Source organism: Opisthocomus hoazin, chromosome 2 (genome assembly GCF_030867145.1).
Source record: "Opisthocomus hoazin isolate bOpiHoa1 chromosome 2, bOpiHoa1.hap1, whole genome shotgun sequence".
Taxonomy (NCBI): Eukaryota; Metazoa; Chordata; class Aves; order Opisthocomiformes; family Opisthocomidae; genus Opisthocomus; species Opisthocomus hoazin.
Genome location: NC_134415.1, coordinates 38,622,851 through 38,642,615, shown reverse-complemented (window position 1 = coordinate 38,642,615; position 19,765 = coordinate 38,622,851). Strand labels below are relative to the sequence as shown.

At 47.3% G+C, this 19,765-nt stretch overlaps 1 protein-coding gene across 1 annotated transcript in view; it reads left to right on the top strand.

Annotated features, from left to right (window-relative positions):
- Nucleotides 1-19,266, top strand: part of ABHD12 (abhydrolase domain containing 12, lysophospholipase) — a 48,288-nt gene extending 29,022 nt beyond the window's left edge. Inside the window, exons 5-13 of the mRNA XM_075413252.1 lie at nt 939-969; nt 12,252-12,297; nt 13,577-13,706; nt 14,750-14,787; nt 14,981-15,060; nt 15,455-15,537; nt 16,238-16,316; nt 16,594-16,721; nt 17,228-19,266. Coding sequence (XP_075269367.1) covers nt 939-969; nt 12,252-12,297; nt 13,577-13,706; nt 14,750-14,787; nt 14,981-15,060; nt 15,455-15,537; nt 16,238-16,316; nt 16,594-16,721; nt 17,228-17,267 — 655 coding nt within the window. The 3' untranslated portion in view covers nt 17,268-19,266. The remainder of the gene's footprint in view (nt 1-938; nt 970-12,251; nt 12,298-13,576; nt 13,707-14,749; nt 14,788-14,980; nt 15,061-15,454; nt 15,538-16,237; nt 16,317-16,593; nt 16,722-17,227) is intronic.
- The last annotated feature ends 499 nt before the right edge of the window (nt 19,267-19,765 follow it).

Below are 19,765 nucleotides of genomic sequence, written 5' to 3'. Positions count from 1 at the left end.
GTTCTTCTGTAGACTTGTATGATTCAAAGTGGCTTACAAGCAACCCGTTGCATTTTGCCCTGAGTGTTTTTGGCTGCTTTAGGTAACTTGTAGTGCAGTTGGAACTCACAGCTTTTGGCTGACAAATGCATGTGTTCTTAGAGGGAGATCTGGAAAGTGGAATTTTGGTTTAGAGGCTGCACTGACCAAATCAGTTGTAGTGTGAATGTTACAGTTTTCATATGAGTGCAGGAGTAAATCTACATTTACTTCAATCCTAGACTAAAATTTGAGTGTGGATTAGCAGTATCACATTGTGGATATATTTTAAAGCATGTAATGGCATGTCTAGACTCCTTTCCATTTTATTGTCGGATTTCAATTTATGAAAAAAACATTAAAGCACATTCTTCCCCTGGACTTATTTAGAGTGTTTGACTTCTGTTTTCTTTGCTCAGTCTTTTGCACATGTCTTTTCGTCCCTGTGCCTGGAGCCAGGTGAGAAAATCCAAGGGCCAGTTTCTTGGGTTAATGTGGTGAGTTCTGCTGAGAGCATCACACTTGAGAGAGCTGGAGTTACTGGCTGGGGCAGTGCTGGCAACAGGAGCATAGGGTCTGCAAAACCAACAGGGACAGGCTGTTTTGGATGTATTACAGGCTTTGGAAAAGATAGATAGGAGAGTGGGTTGAAAAGTTCGTCTTTACCTGCTGTGAGAAGAGATTTATAGGGAGAAGCTGATTTTAAAACTGTTCTGCATAGCTCAGCAAAGCCTTGCTGTCTCCTTGAAGCCTGTGACAAAGTAGTTATGGTGTTTCTTGTGTTTGGTATGTTTGTGTTAAACTGGAAGCCTGAGGCAATTGGGAGAGTCTGTTTCTGGAAGCTTAAATGTTCACCTGTGGTGTTTTGTTTTTTTTTTTTTTTTTTTTTTTTTCTCCTCTTCATGAATCACTTTCGCCAGAGGAGGGGATCACCGCGTGGAGCTTTACAAGGTAAGTGACTGCACGTGTTGTCCAAGTATTTGCATTAACACATCAGATGTGCACAGACTTGAGAAGACTGCTCATTATAGCCCACTGCCAACCAGCAGATAGCTTAGGGCTCTTAGTCTCCTCTAGATATGAAGTATGTATGGGAAAAGGAGTCTGTAAGCCGTGAGCACGCTTTCCCGTATTAAAAGATATTTGAAAGGTCTTTTATTTGCTGCTGTTTACTGTCAGCTGCAACTGAGCTAACCAGGTTCTTTGCCAGGAATACTTTCACAACACCATTTATAGGAAAAAAACCAGAAGTTTCGTTTAATCACAGCTGTAATTTGATTAATTATTCTAGTATACTAATTTGAGGTACCATTTAAGAGTATTCTTTCATGTGTTACCAGTCTCTATATGTTTACCCTCATGGAACAGAGTATTTTCACTTGGAAGGGACCTATAGTGATCATCTAGTCCAACTGCCTGACCCCTTCAGGGCTGACCAGAAGTTAAAGCACATTAAGGGCATTGTCCAGGTGCCTCTTAAACACGGCCAGGCTTGGGGCATCAACCATCTCTCTAGGAACCCTGTTCCAGTGTTTGACCACCCTCTCAGTAAAGAATTGCTTCCTAATGTCCAGTCTAAACCCCACCTGGCACAACTTTGAACCATTCCCATGCCTCTTATGACTGGATACCAGGGAGAAGAGATCAGCACCACCCTTTCCACTTCCCCTCCTCAGGAAGCTGTAGAGAGCAATGAGGTAGCCCCTTGGCCTCATTTTCTCTAAACTAGGCAAACCTAAAGTCTTTAGCCACGCCTCACAGGACATTTCTTCCAGCCTTTTCACCAGCTTTGCCCTCCTCTGGACGCAATCGAGTACCTTCACATCCTTCTTAAATTGTGGGGCCCAGAACTGCATGCAGTGCTCAAGGTGAGGCCGCCCCAACACTAAACACAGCGGAATAGTCACCTCTTTTGACCATCTGGTTATGCTGTATGTAATGCACCCTAGGACGCAGTTTGCTCTCTTGGCTGTCGGGGCACACTGCTGGCTCCTATTGAGCCTGCTGTCAACCAGAACCCCCAGATCCCTTTCTGCAGGACTGCTCTCCAGCCACTCCTCTCCTAATTTATACTTGTTCCCAGTGTTACTCCATCCCAGGTGCAGAATCTAGCATTTGTTCTTGTTAAATTTCATGCCACTGATGATTGCTCAGTGCTCCAATCTATCCAAATCCCTCTGCAAGGCATCTTGTCCCTCAAGAGAGTCAACAGCACCTTCCAGTTTGGTATCATCAGCAAACTTGCTAATGGTGCATTCAACTCCTGCATCCAGATTGTTGATACATATATTGAACAGAACTGACCCGAGAACTGAGCCCTGAGGAACACGGCTGGTGACTGGTCACCAGCCGGATGTAGCCCCATTAACTACAACCCTTTGAGCTCTGTCCTTCAGCCAGTGCTTCACCCAGCGCACAGTGTATCTGCTCATCTCACAGGTGGACAACTTATAGAGAAGGATGCTGTGAGGGATGATATCAAAAGCCTTACTAAAATCCAGAAAGACTACATCTACCACTTTCTGTTCTTCCACTAGGTGGGTGACCTTATAGAAGAATGTCAAATCAGTTAGGCAGGATTTCCACTTTGTGAGCCTGTGTTGACTGTGCCTGATGATTGCGTTATTTTTTAAATGCCTTTCAGTAGTACCCAGTATAATTTTCTCCATAATTTTTCCAGGAACTGAGGTTACACTAACAAGTCTGTAGTTTTCCGGCTCTTCCCTCACGCCATTCTTGTAAATTGGAGTAATGTTGGCTAGCTTCGAGTCAGCAGGGACCACCCCAGACTCCCAAGACCTTTGGTAGATGATTGAGAGTGGTCCTGCCATAACATCTGCTAGCTCCTTCAGTACTCTGGGATGAATGCCATTAGGCCCCATGGGCTTGTGAACATTCAGCTGATACAGCTGGTCCCTTACAATTTCAGTGTCCACAAGCAAAGTCACTGTTCCCACACTCGTGGTCATCTGACTCAGGGGACCGGGCAGCCCAAGGTCTATCAGTATTATTAAAGACTGAGAAGAAAAACCAACATTGAGTGCCTCCGTTTTTTTTCTTCATCCATATTAGTCAGATGACCATCTTCAACAAGTATAGGTCCAATATTTTCTTTAGACCTTCTTTTGCTATTAACATACTTAAAAAAAGCCCTTTATCTGAAACAGCACTGGCCAGTTTCAACTCTAATTGAACTTTGGCCTTTCATGTCTTCTCCCTGTATGTATGAACCACAGCTCTGTCGTCTTCATGTGAAGCCTGACCTCGCTTCCAGAGATGAATTTCTTTTTCCTCTTGAGCTCCATGAGGACTTCCCTGTTCAGCCAAGCTGGTCTTCTGCCCTGCTTGTTTGACTTGTGACACAATGGGATTGCCTGCTGCTGTGCTTCAGAAAGGTGGTTCTTAAAGACTGACCAGCACTCGTGGACTCCTAAGCTGTCAAAGGCAGATTCCCAGGGCACTCTTATAAATAGTCCAGGGCAGCAACTCTGCCATCCTTTTTTTTTGTTACGTTGAAACTTTTAAATTCAACCATTTCATGATCACTGTGGCCAAGACAGCCACCTACCATCGCATCTCCCACAAGTCCTTCTCTATTCACAAATAGCAAGCCTATGGGGACATCTTTCCTAGTTGGCTCACTGAGTACCTGTGACAAGAAGTTATCTCCTACAAATGTCATGAATTTCCAAGACCTGCTCGTCACAGCAGTGTGGTATTCCAGGCTGATGTCTGGAAAGTTGAAGTCTTCCATAAGGACAAGGGCTACTCATCCAGAAATGTATCCTAATTGCCAATAGAATAACTCATCAGTGCTTACATCCTGGCTGAGCAATCAGCAGTAGACACCCACTGCAACATCTTTGTTTTCCATCTCTGTAATCCTCACCCAGAGGCTATCAACCACGTCATCACTAACTAAGTTCTGTATAATCAAAATGTCTCCGTTATGTAGAGTGAGACACCTCCACCTCACCTGCCCTGCCTGTCCCTCCTCAACAGCCCCTGGCCCTCCATCCCAGCACTCCAATCGTGGGACTCATTCCACTGAGTCTCACTAGCACCAATCATATCATAGTTCTGGGAAGTAACCAGCACTTCCAGTTCATCCTGTTTGTTTCTCATACAGTGTGCGTTGGTGTACAAGCATTTAGGATATGCTTGTGAGCCCTCTGTGCTGCCAGGAGCAGTGTAAATGTTCCCACTAGCATTGTCACTCTCGGGCGATAACATGCTGACTCTTGGCTTACCTACTGCAATCCTGTTGGTATCCCCTTCCCCCACTGATTCTGGCTTAAAGCCCTCTTGATCAGTCCTGCCAGCTTATGCCCAAAGATGAGTTTTCCCCATTAGGACAGGTGGATACCATCAGGCACCAGTATACCTTGTGTTTTGAAGGCTCTTCCATGGTTTAAGAGCCCTGAGTTTTGGCAGAGGCACCAGTCCTGGAGCCAGGTACTGATATCCTGGGCTCACCTGTTTCTTCTGAAGTCTCCCCCCATTACTGGGAGGATTGAGGAAAACACTACCTCTGCTCCCGAATTTTTTAGCATTCTGAAATCTCTTTTGATCAACCTCAGACTTTTTGTTGCGACATCATTAGTGAAAGAGCAGGAATGGATAGTAGTCTGAAGGTTGTATTAAGCTCTTCACTGTTGTGGTGACATCCCTAATTTGAGCCCCAGGGAGGCAGCAAGCTTCCCTGAAAAGAGGGTCTAGTCTGCAAATGGGTGCTTCTCCTCCACACAGGAGGGAATTGCCAACTACCGTAACTTGCTGTTGTTCCTTCTTGGCACTGGTCTTAGCGCAGGTTTTGTTGCGAGGATGCCATACATGATGCCATACATCATCAGATGCCATACATCACCAACTGCTGGGAAAATATACATGGATTGAGGCCAGCTTGGATTCCTTGCACTGTTCAAACTTCTGAAGGTGACATTTGGTCTTTTAAACACCAAAATGTTGGGCCGAGACAGTATAAACTTCCCTGTTGGTCCATTAGTTGGCTGGGGTAACAAAGCTAGTACTTGCCTATTCGCAAGTACTTGCCTATATATTTTTGTTGCAAAAAGTATATTCAGGGTTGCCGGTGTAGGGGTTACTTCATCACTGGTCAGGCAGGCAGGTTCAGCCTGGCTTTCCGCCTTTCCTATGGCACAGTGCATTTGTTCGAGTGGTGCCATCTCAAGTGCTGAAAATTTTGTTCAAAACCTAATGAATTTCCCAGAGGTAGCACCATATGTGAGAATAGGCCATTTCAGCTGCCTTGGGTATTTTGCCTGATGGTTTTTGCGGTCATTTATTTTATTAAACTCTCTCTTGGCTGAAATTCTCACAGACAATTTCTTGGTCTCTCATCACGTATGTGTAAAAGCCAGAATTATTTTTGCTGGCTCATTTCAGAGGGGTCTGAGTCTGTGTTTTTCCTGTGAATTTAACTGTCATTTCCTTCTCTTTATAATTTGCGTCAGAGTGTTGGCACTCATTAAGCTTTGTTGCGATGCAGCTCCGTATGCAAGATCCCCTGCCACAAAGTCTTTCTAATTCAGATTGCTTAGAAAATGCTGTTTGACATCCCCAGGGAGGCAGGTGCTGCTTCTTTTCCTTTAAGAATGAAGCATGTGCTAAATTGCAGAAAGCTCGTTGAAGAGACAGTCTTGTGTGGTGATCTATTTCGTTGTTTTTCTAGGAACCAGCCTATGCTGCAATGCATTTTGTACTGACTAAGACAGGCAGAGCAGTTGTTCTGGATTTTGGCTGAGCAAGAGTAGTGGTGCTTCAGAATACTCAAAGGCTCCGCATGCCTCTGTGTGTTTCTGTGTGTGTACACGTATGGAGAACACAGTTTACCAAAACCCAGCATTTCTGTTCCTGGGTCTGGTATTCTTCTGCTTCTGAGAACATAAATAAGATGCTTAGTTTGTGTTTTTCAGTCAGTTAGCCACGTGTGAACACACAAATGGGCTTACCAGAACCACGCCAGAAACTCCAGGTTCATGCTTATTCCAGCAGAACAAAACAGGCTGGATTGCCGTCCTTCTTGCTGGTGCAGTTAGTAGGCTGGAAGCAGCAGGGAAAACCCTCTAGAGGAGGCTCAGAAGGGAAATAACAACTGTAAGAGGTCTCTGTCCTTTCTTTCAGAGTGATTGATTTGTGTGAGCTGCTTTTCTCAGCAGCAGCACTGAAAATTGAGGCTGTCACTGCTGCACAGTCTGTGAGCAGCAGGTGTCTGAAATAGCTCTTGCCTGAGTTGATGTATGTTTGAAGACAATAACCAGAAGCAGGAGCCATGAGGAAGCCAGTAGGAGGAGCAGCAGGGGAGCAGTAACCAGGTACAAAGTCACTTTGAGGGGCATGCTTTCCTCTAGTCTGCACAAGCGTCCAGTTACTCTTTGCTCAGACCTGGTTTCCAGATATCACAGTTACCAGTGTATTCAGGGTCACTGTGCTATTCACATTATTCAATTTTTTTCATGCTTGAATAATGCAACTCAAAAGGTTTTAAAACTGATAAGAATCCTGTTCTCTACCTTGACTGTCAATGACAGACCACCACAAGCTCCTTCTGCAATTCATACTTGTACATTGAGGCTTTGGCAGTGAAGCTTTTGGTTGTTACTACACTGGTGTGCTGAGGTAGTGAAGAGCTGATGCAGAGGATTTTTTGCCCACTGCATGAGGTTACCTAACTTTATAGCAGCACATGAAACAATACAATATTGTTACAGGGGCGTAAGGAATTGCTTTAAATAAAACATTTGGCGTTGTTACATTAAACACTCTCTTACAGGTCAAAGGAAATGCCTGTTGTCTGCAAAGCCAATTGAAATCTTACTGGCTTTGTCTGAGACCTTTTCTGAACTAATTCTAAGGGGAAAAACAAGAAAGAAAAATACTCTTAAAAGACTGAAACAGAAGAGGTTGCTAGTGCAGGGCATGGGATTAGGATGCTCCCAGGGTTGTTGGCTTCAGGCAGGGATGTTGCAGCTCGTCATCAGCTGTCTGCGTCCTTCACCAGGAGGAGCTCGATGGTGGAGGTTCTTCATTCTCTTGTGTGTCCGCTGTCGTAGGCCGTACTTTGGCCTTGCTTTGCATGTCTGCTTTCCTCGTGGGAAGTGGGTGTTTGGGTGCTGCAGCTGCTCACTGCCAGGGTAGGAAGGAAGGTGCATGGGCAGCAGAGCCATGCTCTAAAGCAGAGAATGCTGTCAGTGTGGGGCCCTGCATTGTGAAGGTGGAGGTGGGCACCTTACAGCTCTGGCAGCTGCAGTGCTGGTAGTGACAGTTTCTGCTGCTTTTCCTGCTTGTTCCTGTTCCTCCTCTGCCTCATCTCTTCCCTGGAGGAGAAAGGCAGCTCTGAAGTGCAAGAGCGGGTCAGAGCCCACAATTGGGCTTTGGCAGATCCTTGGAGGAGTCGGCCCCTGAAAGTGGTTCACCTGTATCTTGGCTTTGAGTTGAATGGGTGCAGGAATGGGAGGCTCCATTGACATCAGATGACCTGCATCATCTTTATCCTGGCTCTTTGTCCCTGCTCTCTGCTAGGGAGAGGAGAACTGGGCACACCAGCTTGTGCCGTGCTGGGCTTTGAGGAGGCAGGTCTTGGTGGCCAAGGGTCCAGACTGTGGCCTGCCTAGGTTTAGGGGAGCATGGAGATTGCTGCTGCCTGTGCCTGGAGGTGTCTTGAGGGCATCCTCGTTGCTTTGTGCTGTGAGAGGGCTGGTGCTTTTGGCAGCTGACCAAGACAAGAGCCAGACAGATGGATGTTACAGCCTGCTTGCTGCCAGGTGCGTTTGCTTTGTGTAGCCTTGCTCCTAGTGGCAGGAGGAGAATTTGGCTGGGGGTGCATCATGCTATTCCTGTCCCTCTTCAGGAGACTCCATGCTCTTTCCAGGCATGGCTTATGTCTCGGATGCTTCCTTGCTGCTTTTGGCTGTGCTGAGTGGCAGGATTTGTAGGGGTAGCGCTGTGCTTGGGGGTTTAGACTCAGATTTGAGTTAAGGAAAGCTGGAGGCCGCTCTGTGGTGATCTTCAGCTGGTTTGAGGTGTAGGTGGTGGCTAGTGCAGGTCAGACCTATGTTCTGAGGAGGTAAGTGCAGGGCGAGAACCTGGTGCTGAAGGGCTGTTTGCAGGAAGACAAACAGAGTGGGAGAAGGTGAATATTCGGGTGGAAGAAGGCAGAGCTGCCAATGGGAACAGTGACCCGGGGCAAACAGCGATACTCCCCTGCTGCAGGGGCTGAGCTCCCCGAATGAGGTGGGTACCAGCCCTGACAGCACAGGTGCAAAGTGCACATGAGCATAAACATAAAAGAAATCTGGGATGGAGATCAAAAAGAAAAAATGTTTGAATTGAGGACATTATCAGTTAATTATTTATCAGTAATTAAGCAGATAGAAATTGAAGAAATAGTTGAATAACAAAGTCTGTAGTGGAACTGGGATACAGTTGGCTTTGAAAAGGGAACCTTAGTGCTGTGTGCGTGATGGCAATGGATGTGTTAAACTCGGCATATTTTTTAAGAAGAAATAGAGGATGGTAAAAATCTGTTTTTAAATGTAACAGCTGCTAATTAAAACAAAGGTGCGTGTATTTGTTGTTGAGAAGAGATGCTGCCAATGCAGCCAACGCATAACAAACATGTATAGAAGATAGGTAAACTGTCAACAGGCTAAATAATTTTAATGGCGTGGAAAAGGCTAGCTTGTATGTGATATCTTAGCAGTAAAATAACATTGTAAAGCTGAAAAGCAAATTTTCCAAGAAGGAACTTTGTGTTCTGCACGTCCAGTCAGAGGGTCCAATATGTAAGTGAACATATAAAAAATGGTATATAGTGATTCTGATAGAAACAGCTGTCCTACAGCACCTAATTTGTTAATATTTTACCTGATTATTCTGCTATTGTTATGTAGGCTGCAGTGGTATTCTGTACTGTGGTGTTGTATATACATAACCACATCTCTCTGTGATGTTGGCATAGTTATTTGCACGAGGATATTGAAGAAACAGTAACTTAAGAGTGCAGATCCCAGAGTGGAACTACTGCATATTTAATACCTCTGCTGTGAAGGACTTTTGCTATGGAGATGCATACAGTAGGGACCTTGTCACCTCCAAGGGAAGCCTCTTGAAGGATTTAGAGGCGAAGAAAGAGGAACAGGAATTTTGTGAAGACACCTGAACAGAAAAAAGCAAAGGAGCTTTGAGTGACTTGGAAGCTGTTGCAGTTGCATCTGCTAATATAAATTCCAAATAACTGTTAATGGGGAAATGGCATTAAAAGAAGGATAGTGGATTAGCGTGACCATGGCTAGTGCCAAGAAATAACATAACTAAGTGCTGCAAGGGTGAGCATGATGTAAAGTGTTAGTCTTGATGGGGAGGGGGGAGTGTCAGCAAGCAGCAGGGCAAACAGTGTGATACATACGTGAAGTTACTGGCTTTCCATCTTCAGCCAGCCATTTAGATCCCAGTGGGACCATGGAAATGCTCTCTTTGTTTGCAGTCAGGCACCAGTTGTCTGTGTAAGCTCCAGTTGTACTTGTTTGCATACTGTGTGCCCCAAACTGTTGTAAATTGTCTAACTGTTGATAACTCTACCCAATATCTGTATATGTAACCTGTTAAGGTTAAAATTGTACTATTCCTTTAGAAGTAATGCTCAGCTTACAGGTATGATTCCAGTTGTATGCTGTGATGGTCCCAGGATCACTAGGTGTGTTATATAAAAAAAAATTGCAGCGAATGCTAACCCAGCTGTTAATGCTGGAACTCCAGCTTGTGGTGCAGGGAGCCCTGAAGGTAGTGAATGTTGCACACCATGCAGGTGTCCTATCTGACACAGTGCTGCGCAGTCCAAACCACCAAGCGGTGTGCCTACCTGCAGTCCCACTAGGAATGGTGTCCTGCTACAACAGGGAGTTTTGAACTTGGCATTGCATCCTGTAGTTGTCATCTTAATAGCAAGCTGCATTGTCTATCAAATCAAACAGCAACCGATTAATGGCAGCATATTACAATGAAGAGCTATGCACTGCTGTCAGACCTGTGCAGGCTACCATGAGGCAAGCTGAAAGGGTAAACACCTCTGAGAAAATCCGTTGCTCGGTCCTGGTGAGAAGCCTTGAGCCACAGGAGGGTTTGCAGTATCCTTGCCGGACTCGTGAGCGATAATCTGCAGTTGGTGGACTGCAAAAAAGGGAAATTACGCGCATAGGGTTACAAGGCTGCAGTATAGCCACTGCCAGTAACATGGCTGAAGCTGGTAAGGCTTCTTCTGACCTTCTTTTGTTGCTCCTTGGAGCACTGTCCTGAGCTTGTTTAGCCATGAAAGCAATTGTCTAACAACCAGGTGGCCAATGGCTACCTGGTTTTACTTTTGCTAAGCTTTGTATAATTACATGCCATAGCCGTAACTGTAATATAAATAGTAACAATTCTCATACAGGTAGTGTTACAGAGAAAATCACTCATGTTTTATGTACAAGTTACAGATACAGTTACTCTGTGTCAAATGAAACACTGGTGACACCCAGCATAGTGATGCAGTGTAGAGGAGTACAGGCCTGGTATGGCAGCAGAGATCTCAAAAGTGGGGACACAGGGAGCGTTGCAGAGGGGCATGGGTGTGAGCGGGCATGGAAGGGGGCATGGGTTGACCCCAGGCACCTCTGGGGTTGTGCACAACCTGCCAGTGGTCAGCTAAAGAGATGCGGACCTGGGAGCTGGGCAAAAATGGGTTTAGGGGTAACAGAGTTAAATGGTCCAATGTGTGTTGGAACACACCCTATAAGGTAATTTGAGATGTAACATGCAGTCACAGACAAGTGAAGAGAAAGAAACATCCAGTGCATGTCCGAAATGTATGAAAATTAGCCCCAGATGGATCCTAGAGGGAAGCGGGAGAAGCCATTACCATCATAGTCCTCCCAGCAAAGGAGCTGAGTTGCCAACTTACCTGAACACCCCTCTTTCTATGTTGTCCTCTTTTTCTCTTTTGACTTCACTTCCAAATTCTCTACCTCCTCTACCTGCATGGCACAGGGGGACAGGGAGTGGGGGTTGCAGTCAGTTCATCACATGCTGTCTCTGCTGTTCCTTCCTCCTCAGGGGAGGACTTCTCACACTCTTTCTCTGCTCCAGCGTGGGGTCCCTCCCATGGGAGACAGTCCTCCACGGACTTCTCCAATGTGAGTCCTTCCCACACACTACAGTTCTTCATGAACTTTTCCAGCATGGGTCCCTTCCACAGGGTGTGGTCCTTCAAGAACAGGCTGCTCCAGTGTGGGCCCCCATGGCGTCACAAGTCCTGCCAGCAAACCTGTTCTAGCGTGGGTTGCTCTTTCCATGGCTCCACAGGTCCTGCCAGGAGCCTGCTCCAGTGCGGGCTCTCCACAGGATCATATCCTCCTTCGGGCATCCACCTGCTCCAATGTGGGGTCCTCCATGGACTACAGGTGGATATCTGCTCTACCATGGACCTCCATGGGCTGCAGGCGCACAGCCTGCCTCACTATGGTCTTCATCACGAGCTGCAAGGGAATCTCTGCTCCAGCGCCTGGAGCACCTTCTCCACCTCCTTCTTCACGGACCTTGGTGTCTGCAGAGTTCTCTCTCTCACATGTTGTGACGACTGTAACCTGCTGCAGTAGCTGTTACACAGTTCCCCCCCCCCCCTCCCCCCTTCTTATGTGTGTTGTCGCAGAGGCGCTACCACCGTTGCTGATGGGCTCAGCCTTGGCCAGCGGCAGGTCCGTCTTGGAGCCAGCTGGCACTGGCTCCATCAGACATAGGTCAAGTTTCTAGCAACTTCTCAGAGAAGCCACCCCTGTAGCCCCCCCACTACCAAAGCCTTGCCACGCAAACCCAGTACAATGCCAATTTGAATAACATAAATGAAGCAGTTGTACTGTTTCACTGGAAAACCTGGAAGTGTTTGTAGGGGAAACAGTCGTAGGATATTTGTGGATCTCAAGGGCAAAACTGTTAAAGGGAGAATCAACATCTAAGCTTGATATGAGGTCCAGGAAACAAAAAAAAAAAAAGCCAGTGGGCTGAGAAGATCAGTGTTTGAAAAGCTCTGTGCCTGCTACACTTGAAAGCTGTAAGTTGTCGCTTCACCATGTCAGGCTCTTGATGTTATAAAGTAGATCCCTGCACCTTGGCCAGAGGCAAGAGCATGGCTGCTGTGCAAGTCTCTGTGATGGGTTTCTGCATGTTTCTCTCCCCTCCAGGTTCTCAGCTCCCTTGGGTACCACGTGGTCACGTTTGATTATCGAGGTATGTGGCTTCTAGTATTACGAAACATTTCTAGATCTCTCTTTCTGTAGAAGCAACAAAGAAGTTGCTCTTTTTTTTTTTTGTTTTGGATCTCAGGGGAGCTGTTGTTTTGTAAACACTTGCTGTCAGCTAATTTGATGTGGCTATTGCTTCTTTTTTCCCTCATGAGTATCCAAAGAACTTCCAAAAATTTCTTTCCAGTGCCTTCCTGTGTAGCACTGCTTCCTGGTGTCTAGCTTGGTGGGCTCTCGCTTCTCTGTCCTCATGCACAGGGCTCGTTAATTTGGGAGCTAAGGAGCAGAGTCTGACCCAGGCACGTATGCTGCCACAGCATCCAGTTAAGGCATCCTCCAGGTGCACATCTGGAAACCAGTAAGCCTGCCCAGACATAGTCTTTTGGATGTGATCTAATTGTATTTCCTGAGGTCACATGGGGAACTGAACTTCTTTTTAAAAGCTGATAGGTGAGATAAGACATAAAGTAAATGATTTGCTAACAATTGATAACATCCTCAGCAGAAGCCATGGCCATTTTGCAGCTCTGTGCCACCAGCAGTCAGGTATCTGCTGCTCTTTTTTTTCCTTCTTTGTATTTAAGCCATGGCTGCAGTGTGATGCCACTGGAGATACAGGAAAGAAATTAATCTGTTGCATTTTTATCAAGAAGACATCTGGGAGAGGTTTATTTGTAGGAGCATGCCCTGTTTTTCAGTCCTGCTGGCAGCTGCTTCTCTGGCTGCTGATTAGGTATCAGAAGGGATGTGGGATGCTTGCTGCTTTAGTGTAAGATGTGTAGACATGCTGCAGTAGTGACAGAGCCAAAATAATCGGGAGGGTGGAAAATTGCTTGAGGGCATTGATCGAACAGCGTGGACAAACTGATGTTGCAACAGCTTTGTGAAATGTGCTTGGTTTTTGACGCTAAGCATCCAATATTTAGGCTGTTAGAGACTCCACTTACAAATTGGTTACATGCAAAAGCACCGAAGGTTTGGGAGCTGGGCTGTTGCAGGTGGGTATGTGCAAAGTGTGGCAGTGTTTGAGATCCAGCTCTTGTTTTTGTTGTTGACTAAATCAACAAAAACTCCTTGGCAGCCAGCAGTTACCTTGTTTAAATGACTGCAGATCAATCAGGGCTTTCGGCCCCAAAGTATAACGGTGCAGAGTGAAATAAACAGAAACTGTCCATGTCCCAGGTCCCTTTGCGCTTTCGGATGGGCTGCATGGGGAGAGCTGCTGCGAGTTTGTGCAACTCTCAGAGGGGCTATTTGTGTTTCAGGCTGGGGCGATTCAATAGGCAGCCCGTCAGAGAGGGGGATGACCTACGACGCCCTTCATGTCTTCGACTGGATAAAAGCAAGAAGCGGAGACAACCCTGTCTATATATGGGGACACTCCCTGGGCACGGGGTAAGCATCTGATCTCAGTGGGACTTAGCAGCTCCTTAAAAACATTAGACACTGACCTTGGATGAAGGTGCTGTTTGCAGTAATCCTGGGGCTGGCTTGGCTTGGAGTCTGTGGCGTAATTGCTGCAGAGTAGCTTCCCCTTTGCACTCTGTAGAAGGAGAAGGGCTACACTGAATGACTATGCAGGCGTTGATCTTGAACTTTCATTGACCAGAGGATTACACTGGAAAAAAGGAATAATATAATGCAGATTGACCGAGGGGAGAGAAAGTAGGACTATACTGATCTCTTGCTGTGGCAAACCTGTGTCTATCTGACATTCAGAGCAGAACATCAGGCTTCTCTGATACTCTGAAAGAGTATCTCAGACCAGCCACACAGGCATGTGACTTGCCCTTACAAAACGTTTTCTCCTGTCCTGGCAAACATGCTGTGTGGCAGAGTGGCCTGGGACTGTGGTCCCCAGCTGAGTTCCCTGGTGACAGTCGTCAGCCTGGAGTTTGAAAGTTTTTGAAATACGCTGTGCTTGGAGGATTCAGCAACTTTGGAAATATCCCTGTCCCGTTCAGGAGATGCACAGGGGAGACGTTTTTGCTTTCTGACCCAGCTATGGGAACTCTTTTCAGTGGCACTCTGGGACCCTGCGCTCCAGCTGCCTGGAACACAGCAGCCTTCTGCCCATACCCCCGCATCCCCCTCTTTCTTGCTCAGCACTTGTTGTGTAGGGGTAGGAGGCTGTGTCACACAGCTGCAGATATGCAGAGAGCCACCTTAAAGGAGATCCTTCCAAGAGTTACATGGTGTGCTGATTCCTTGGACCTCTTTGCTTACCTAAATGCAAGCACCTGATGCCATTTGAGACAGTTGTATGTGGGAGACCTGTGGGAACCCAAATCATTGTGGGCTGGCTGCCCAGACCTCAAACAGTGTGAGGGCCTGGTGTTATGGCTGTTGAGCTGTACCTCGGCCGCCTACTAACACTAGAGCCTGGTGCTTTGCAGAGGGCCTGTGCCAGATTAAATGCTCATTGTTCTTCTTTCCAGGGTTGCAACAAATCTAGTGAGGCGTCTCTGCGAGAGGGGTAAGTCTGGTGGGTGGATGCTCTTCCCGCCAAGCCCGGGTCCTGCTGGTGTCCCAGACCTCCGCATATGTTTGCGGTCGTGACAAGGCTGTCCTTGGCGCACCGTGGTGGTGGGTGCTCTCGTAAGGCAGACCCCTGACTTTGCTGGCTGTCTGCACCTGTGGATTTCAGCACATTGCCTTCGGCTTTTCAGAAACGCCCCCGGATGCCCTGATACTGGAATCTCCATTCACCAACATACGGGAGGAGGCACGAAGTCACCCCTTTTCTGTGGCAAGTACACAGTGGCTTTCAGACTAGTGGCATGTCATTGTATGCTTAGAAATTAACCTTCTGAAGTGACATAGCTGAGCTAACTGCATGACTTCTGGAGCAGCAGTGATATTTATAAGTGTCAGGGATAAAGAGCTGCACTTGAGGGGCAGCTCCTGGGAACATCAGTACAATAAGCAGTACTAGAGCTGTGTGTGGAGCCTGCTTAAAGAAAACAGAAACGGGGATCAGAAAGGGCAGTAAATGTAGGGCAGGGAAGACAGACTCTGCTCTCACTGCAGAGAGTTCAGCCAGCAGCCCAGGGATGTTACTGGGATGGCAGCGGCCTGCTGTCTTACTACTGTTTGTGTAACTCCTGCTGGTGCCTGCCACTAACACAAATTTTTCCTCTCAGATATACAGATACTTCCCTGGGTTTGACTGGTTCTTCCTTGACCCCATCACGACAAGTGGAATTAAATTTGCAAATGATGAGAAGTGAGTTCCCTCTTTGGGGTTTCAGCTGTGGCTGCAGTGAGCCATGGCAAGCATCAGGGAGAATAGACATCAAACTGCACTCTTTTCATTGAAGCATTATACTTGCTGAAGGGATTTCAGTTGCTCTCGCAACCCTGAGTGCAACGCAGCTTTGCACTGTAGAGTTCTTTCTTTTTTAATTGATAAGGACAGATGCAACAGAGAGCACGGAGACTACTTATGGAGATGCTCATTTGTTCTGTGTGATTTATGCTTTTCAAGTGTATGTTGCATGTTCAACAGTAGCATTGGAACATTGAAGGTTTGGGAACATTTCTCTGCTGTGCATTTGCATAAGCCACCCTGCATGTAATAACATTGTGTGTTTTCACTGAGCCTTTCAACCTAAAGCCTGAGTATTTGTGAGTTTGGTTTCCAGTATTGAAACAAAACCAGACTTTGGGGGATGATGCTTTCCAGTGGGGTGAGCCACTTTTCTCTGGTCTAAGCAGCAAATAGCTTTTCCAAAGATGCCTTTCACTAGTAAATGTTCTATAGATCAAATGAATGGTGCCCAGATAGTAGTGTTTTCAAGATCTGAACTGCAGTTAGTGACTCAGAGGACGTGTTTGTCATTGTAGTTTCCTTAAAAATCCAAGTGTGTTAGCGTTAGTGTGATGGATTGCTCTGAGCCCTTGTGACAATGTCATCTCTTTTACAGTGTGAAATACATTTCCTGCTCTCTGCTCATCCTTCATGCTGAGGATGACCCGGTGGTACCATTTCATCTAGGAAAGAAGGTATGCAAACTGATCTGGTGGGAGGAACTGGTGTGGATAGAATGACATCCCAGCCAGTCAAAAAGTCAGCAATAGGAAGGCGTGTAGAAATGCATAGGCCGAAGGGACCACAAATTCTGTGGTGTTAAAGGTGGCAAATCAATAGTGAAACAGAGCTAGAGCTAGCAAAGCTAGTCAAGCCAGGGCCCATAACCCACCCCTGAGAGGGGTGCTGGTTTGGCAGGGGTGGCTGGTTTAGAGTGACACATGTCCTTCACCTGCCTCCCCTTGAACTCAGCTTTACAACATTGCTGCGACGTCACGGAGTTTCCGAGACTACAAGGTGCAGTTTGTTCCGTTTCACACAGACCTCGGCTACCGGCACAAGTACATCTACAGGAGTCCAGAGCTACCTCGAATACTGCGGTAACAGCCCAGCTAACTGGGGTCTCCTCTGGCTTGGAGGTGGGGGGGCTGGTGTTTGGGGCTTGGGGGCACACTGTGGCATGCGCCCAGGAGCAAGAGAGATGTGTAACAGCTGCCTGTACTGGGCAGCTCTTCTGAAAACCCCTTTGGTCTCCAGAGAGGGTGAGAATACCGGGGCTGGCTTAGCACAAAGTCAGAGCTCTCCACCGCCCTGCAGAGCAGGTTTTGGGAAGGGGAGCCACAGAAAGCTGGGAGCGCTACTCCTCTCTGCCTTGTCTTGGCTATGAGCTGGATGCTCTGGAGGAGTTGTTTGCAGAGCAGCTACTTCTGCTTGCCTCTTCTAGTAGGAGCCACTGATGGGTGAGAGCAAAGCTCAGCGCTGTTCTCTGTAGTTGCAAGTGCTCAAGCCCTAGCATTTGCCAGGGGAATGGGAAGACCTGCAGGCTGGAGCATGCACGGGAGTGTTGGAGAGCTGAGCGTCACTGCTGTGTTATTTCCTTTTCTAGGGAATTCCTGGGAAAATCTGAACATGAGCGTCATCACTGAAGACTGGCTGCTTGGCAGCACAGAGATTTTCCCTTTCTTTCCTTCCTCTCTCTCCTTTTCTCCCCTGCTCCCTGTGGGTCAGTCTGCCATTCTTCCATCCCTGGCACTAGAGGAGGTCAGGGGTTCCCACTCTGGTCCTGATGTGTACCCTTGGCAACTCCAGCTCCCGGCATCAGCATCTGCGATGGTAGAAGAAAGAAGTTGTTGTCGTCTTTTTTGGCATGGATGGAGGGGTGAAAACGGACCAGGAGCCGGTACCAAACCGTGAAAAATATAAAGCACAACAAAGCCTGGCCAGTCCAGCATGGTACCACTGAGGACAGACATTCCTAGGACATGTGTGTCATGACCAAGGGTGTTTCTTTCACTTTTAAACACTGCTGCTGTTTTTGGATCACATAGAGACTCATTTGTAGGCGAATGGCTTTTGCCGTGTCTCCATACCACAGGTGTCCTGCTTGACTTTGAGGTGTTCTCTTTCTAGGAAATACATGTTTTGCCTTCCCTTTTTGCTAAGTAGCTGTCATTACAAATACACTAAAGATCCAGGTGGTGAGAGGTATTTTTATTTAGCTCTTCAGTCACGATGTGTTGCGTTGGGCTAGTTGCACACATTTGGAAATAAAATGAAAGATTTTTTTTATTCTTCCTTTTCAAACTTCTATTTAATGGAAAAGGTTAGTGCCCTTTTATCTTTTCTGTACCCTTTTCCTTCTGAACATTGTTTCTGCTCCCATCGCTGCTTTCCTCAGTGGAGCTCCTCCCCTTCTTCATGTCCACTTCCCATTAGGACTGAAGTGACTTATGTAGCTAAATTGCAAACTTGGGCATTTAAGCCAGAAAGCATGAGATTACCTTTTTTTTTTTTTTTTTTTTGCTTGATCTGCCCCTTCCATGAACACCTTGGGCCCAGTACGTGGGAATGGATGTCTTCCATTCTGCTTGTACACACCCAGAAGACAGACATGTGCTTCCTTTGCATGGGAAGGGCAGGTTTTTGCTTTCATCTACTTTTTAACTCCTTAGGTGAGGTTTTCCTGTTCCTGGTGGCTACACTGTTCCTCTGTAGTTAAAATCAGGCAGTGGTATACAGTTCCTGATGCAAAAATTAACATTCTGGAGTGTGTGTGTCGTCTCCCCCTTCACTCCCTCCACCTCCCTTCTGTGCTTTGGGCATCCCAGGTACTTCCAGTAGCACTTCTCAGTCCACCTCACAGCTATGGTCAAAGCATGTTGTCCAGGAGCCAGAAGTGGGAATGGGCGTCTCCCATGGGGAGAGGTTTTGGGGATGTTCTTGCCCTGCTTGGGGCCAGAACAAGGGCTGTTTTATGCCACTGAGGAGCTCTGCAGTGGGATGGGAGAGGGTCATGTGCTGACTCTGTGGTGTCTGGCTGGGGACCTGGCCCTGCACTCCGTCAGTCTCTGTAGACAATACCAGGTGCTGTAGGTGTAGTCACTAGTGCTCAGAGTGAATTGTGCTGCCCAAAGGGTCTGTTCAGGGGTGTAAAGCGTAGTATAAACTGCTCAGCATGCATCCAAGTTATATCTGCAGGCTCATACTAGTTGCAAAGCAGACAGTAGCTTGTTCTTGTACTGAGATTCTTCTGCCATAGCGTGGTTGTCCCTGAGGTTTCTGACCATGATACTCATAAGCTAACTGTGCCACTTAAATTATGTTTGATGCACTTGTATTTATTGCACTGACAGAAGAGAAACACTTACTTGGCTCTGGAGAGTGGTGTGCACATTCCAACTAATACTGCTGCTGGCAGCTGGCTTGGGGCAAAGCGCAGCCTGTGCCGGGGGCTGGCTGGCTGCCTTCCTCCCGTGTGACAGAGCTGAGGGTCCAGCATGTGAACCGCTGGTGTTGGTGATCCCAGCACCGCCATTCCTGTTAGCAGGCCAGTGATACGCTTGGAAATTTAAACAGAAATGTTTATCTAAAACTGGTGTAGTTTTAATAAAGGCATTGACTGCTGATCGGTTCAGCTTCACCTGTTTTACCTGGCAGTTTTTGGGACTTTTGCCCAGGTGGGCAGGTCAACTGGGTGTGTGGCAGGGCTGCAGCAGAACTGTGCATGGGAGATGAGCTCCCAGCTGGGACTGGGCAAGTCTTTGTGCCTGCTGCCAGCTCTGGGCGAGTGCATCTGTGCTTGTCGTTTTGGCTGTAGCTGAGGCTCTGCTTCCCTACTGGGGATGGGGGAAATGGGATCTGTCTGTGGGGTTTCTAGCACAGGAGCCCTGTCTCTCATTTGCAGGGCAAACCCCACACTGTAAACCCTTCCCCCCCCCCCGCGCGTAGTCGGTATGCCAGCGGCGCAGGTACATGGCTTTGGCCCTAGCTAGTCCAGTGCAGTCGTTGGTGCCAGCTCCCTCCTGTACACCCCATGCATGGGCAAGACTGACCTTTTTGCCACAGGCGTGTTTCCCCCATGACAGTGCCAGCACCCCAGCACTGTGCCAGCTGCAGGGGACCACATCCTCTGAAGCCATATCTG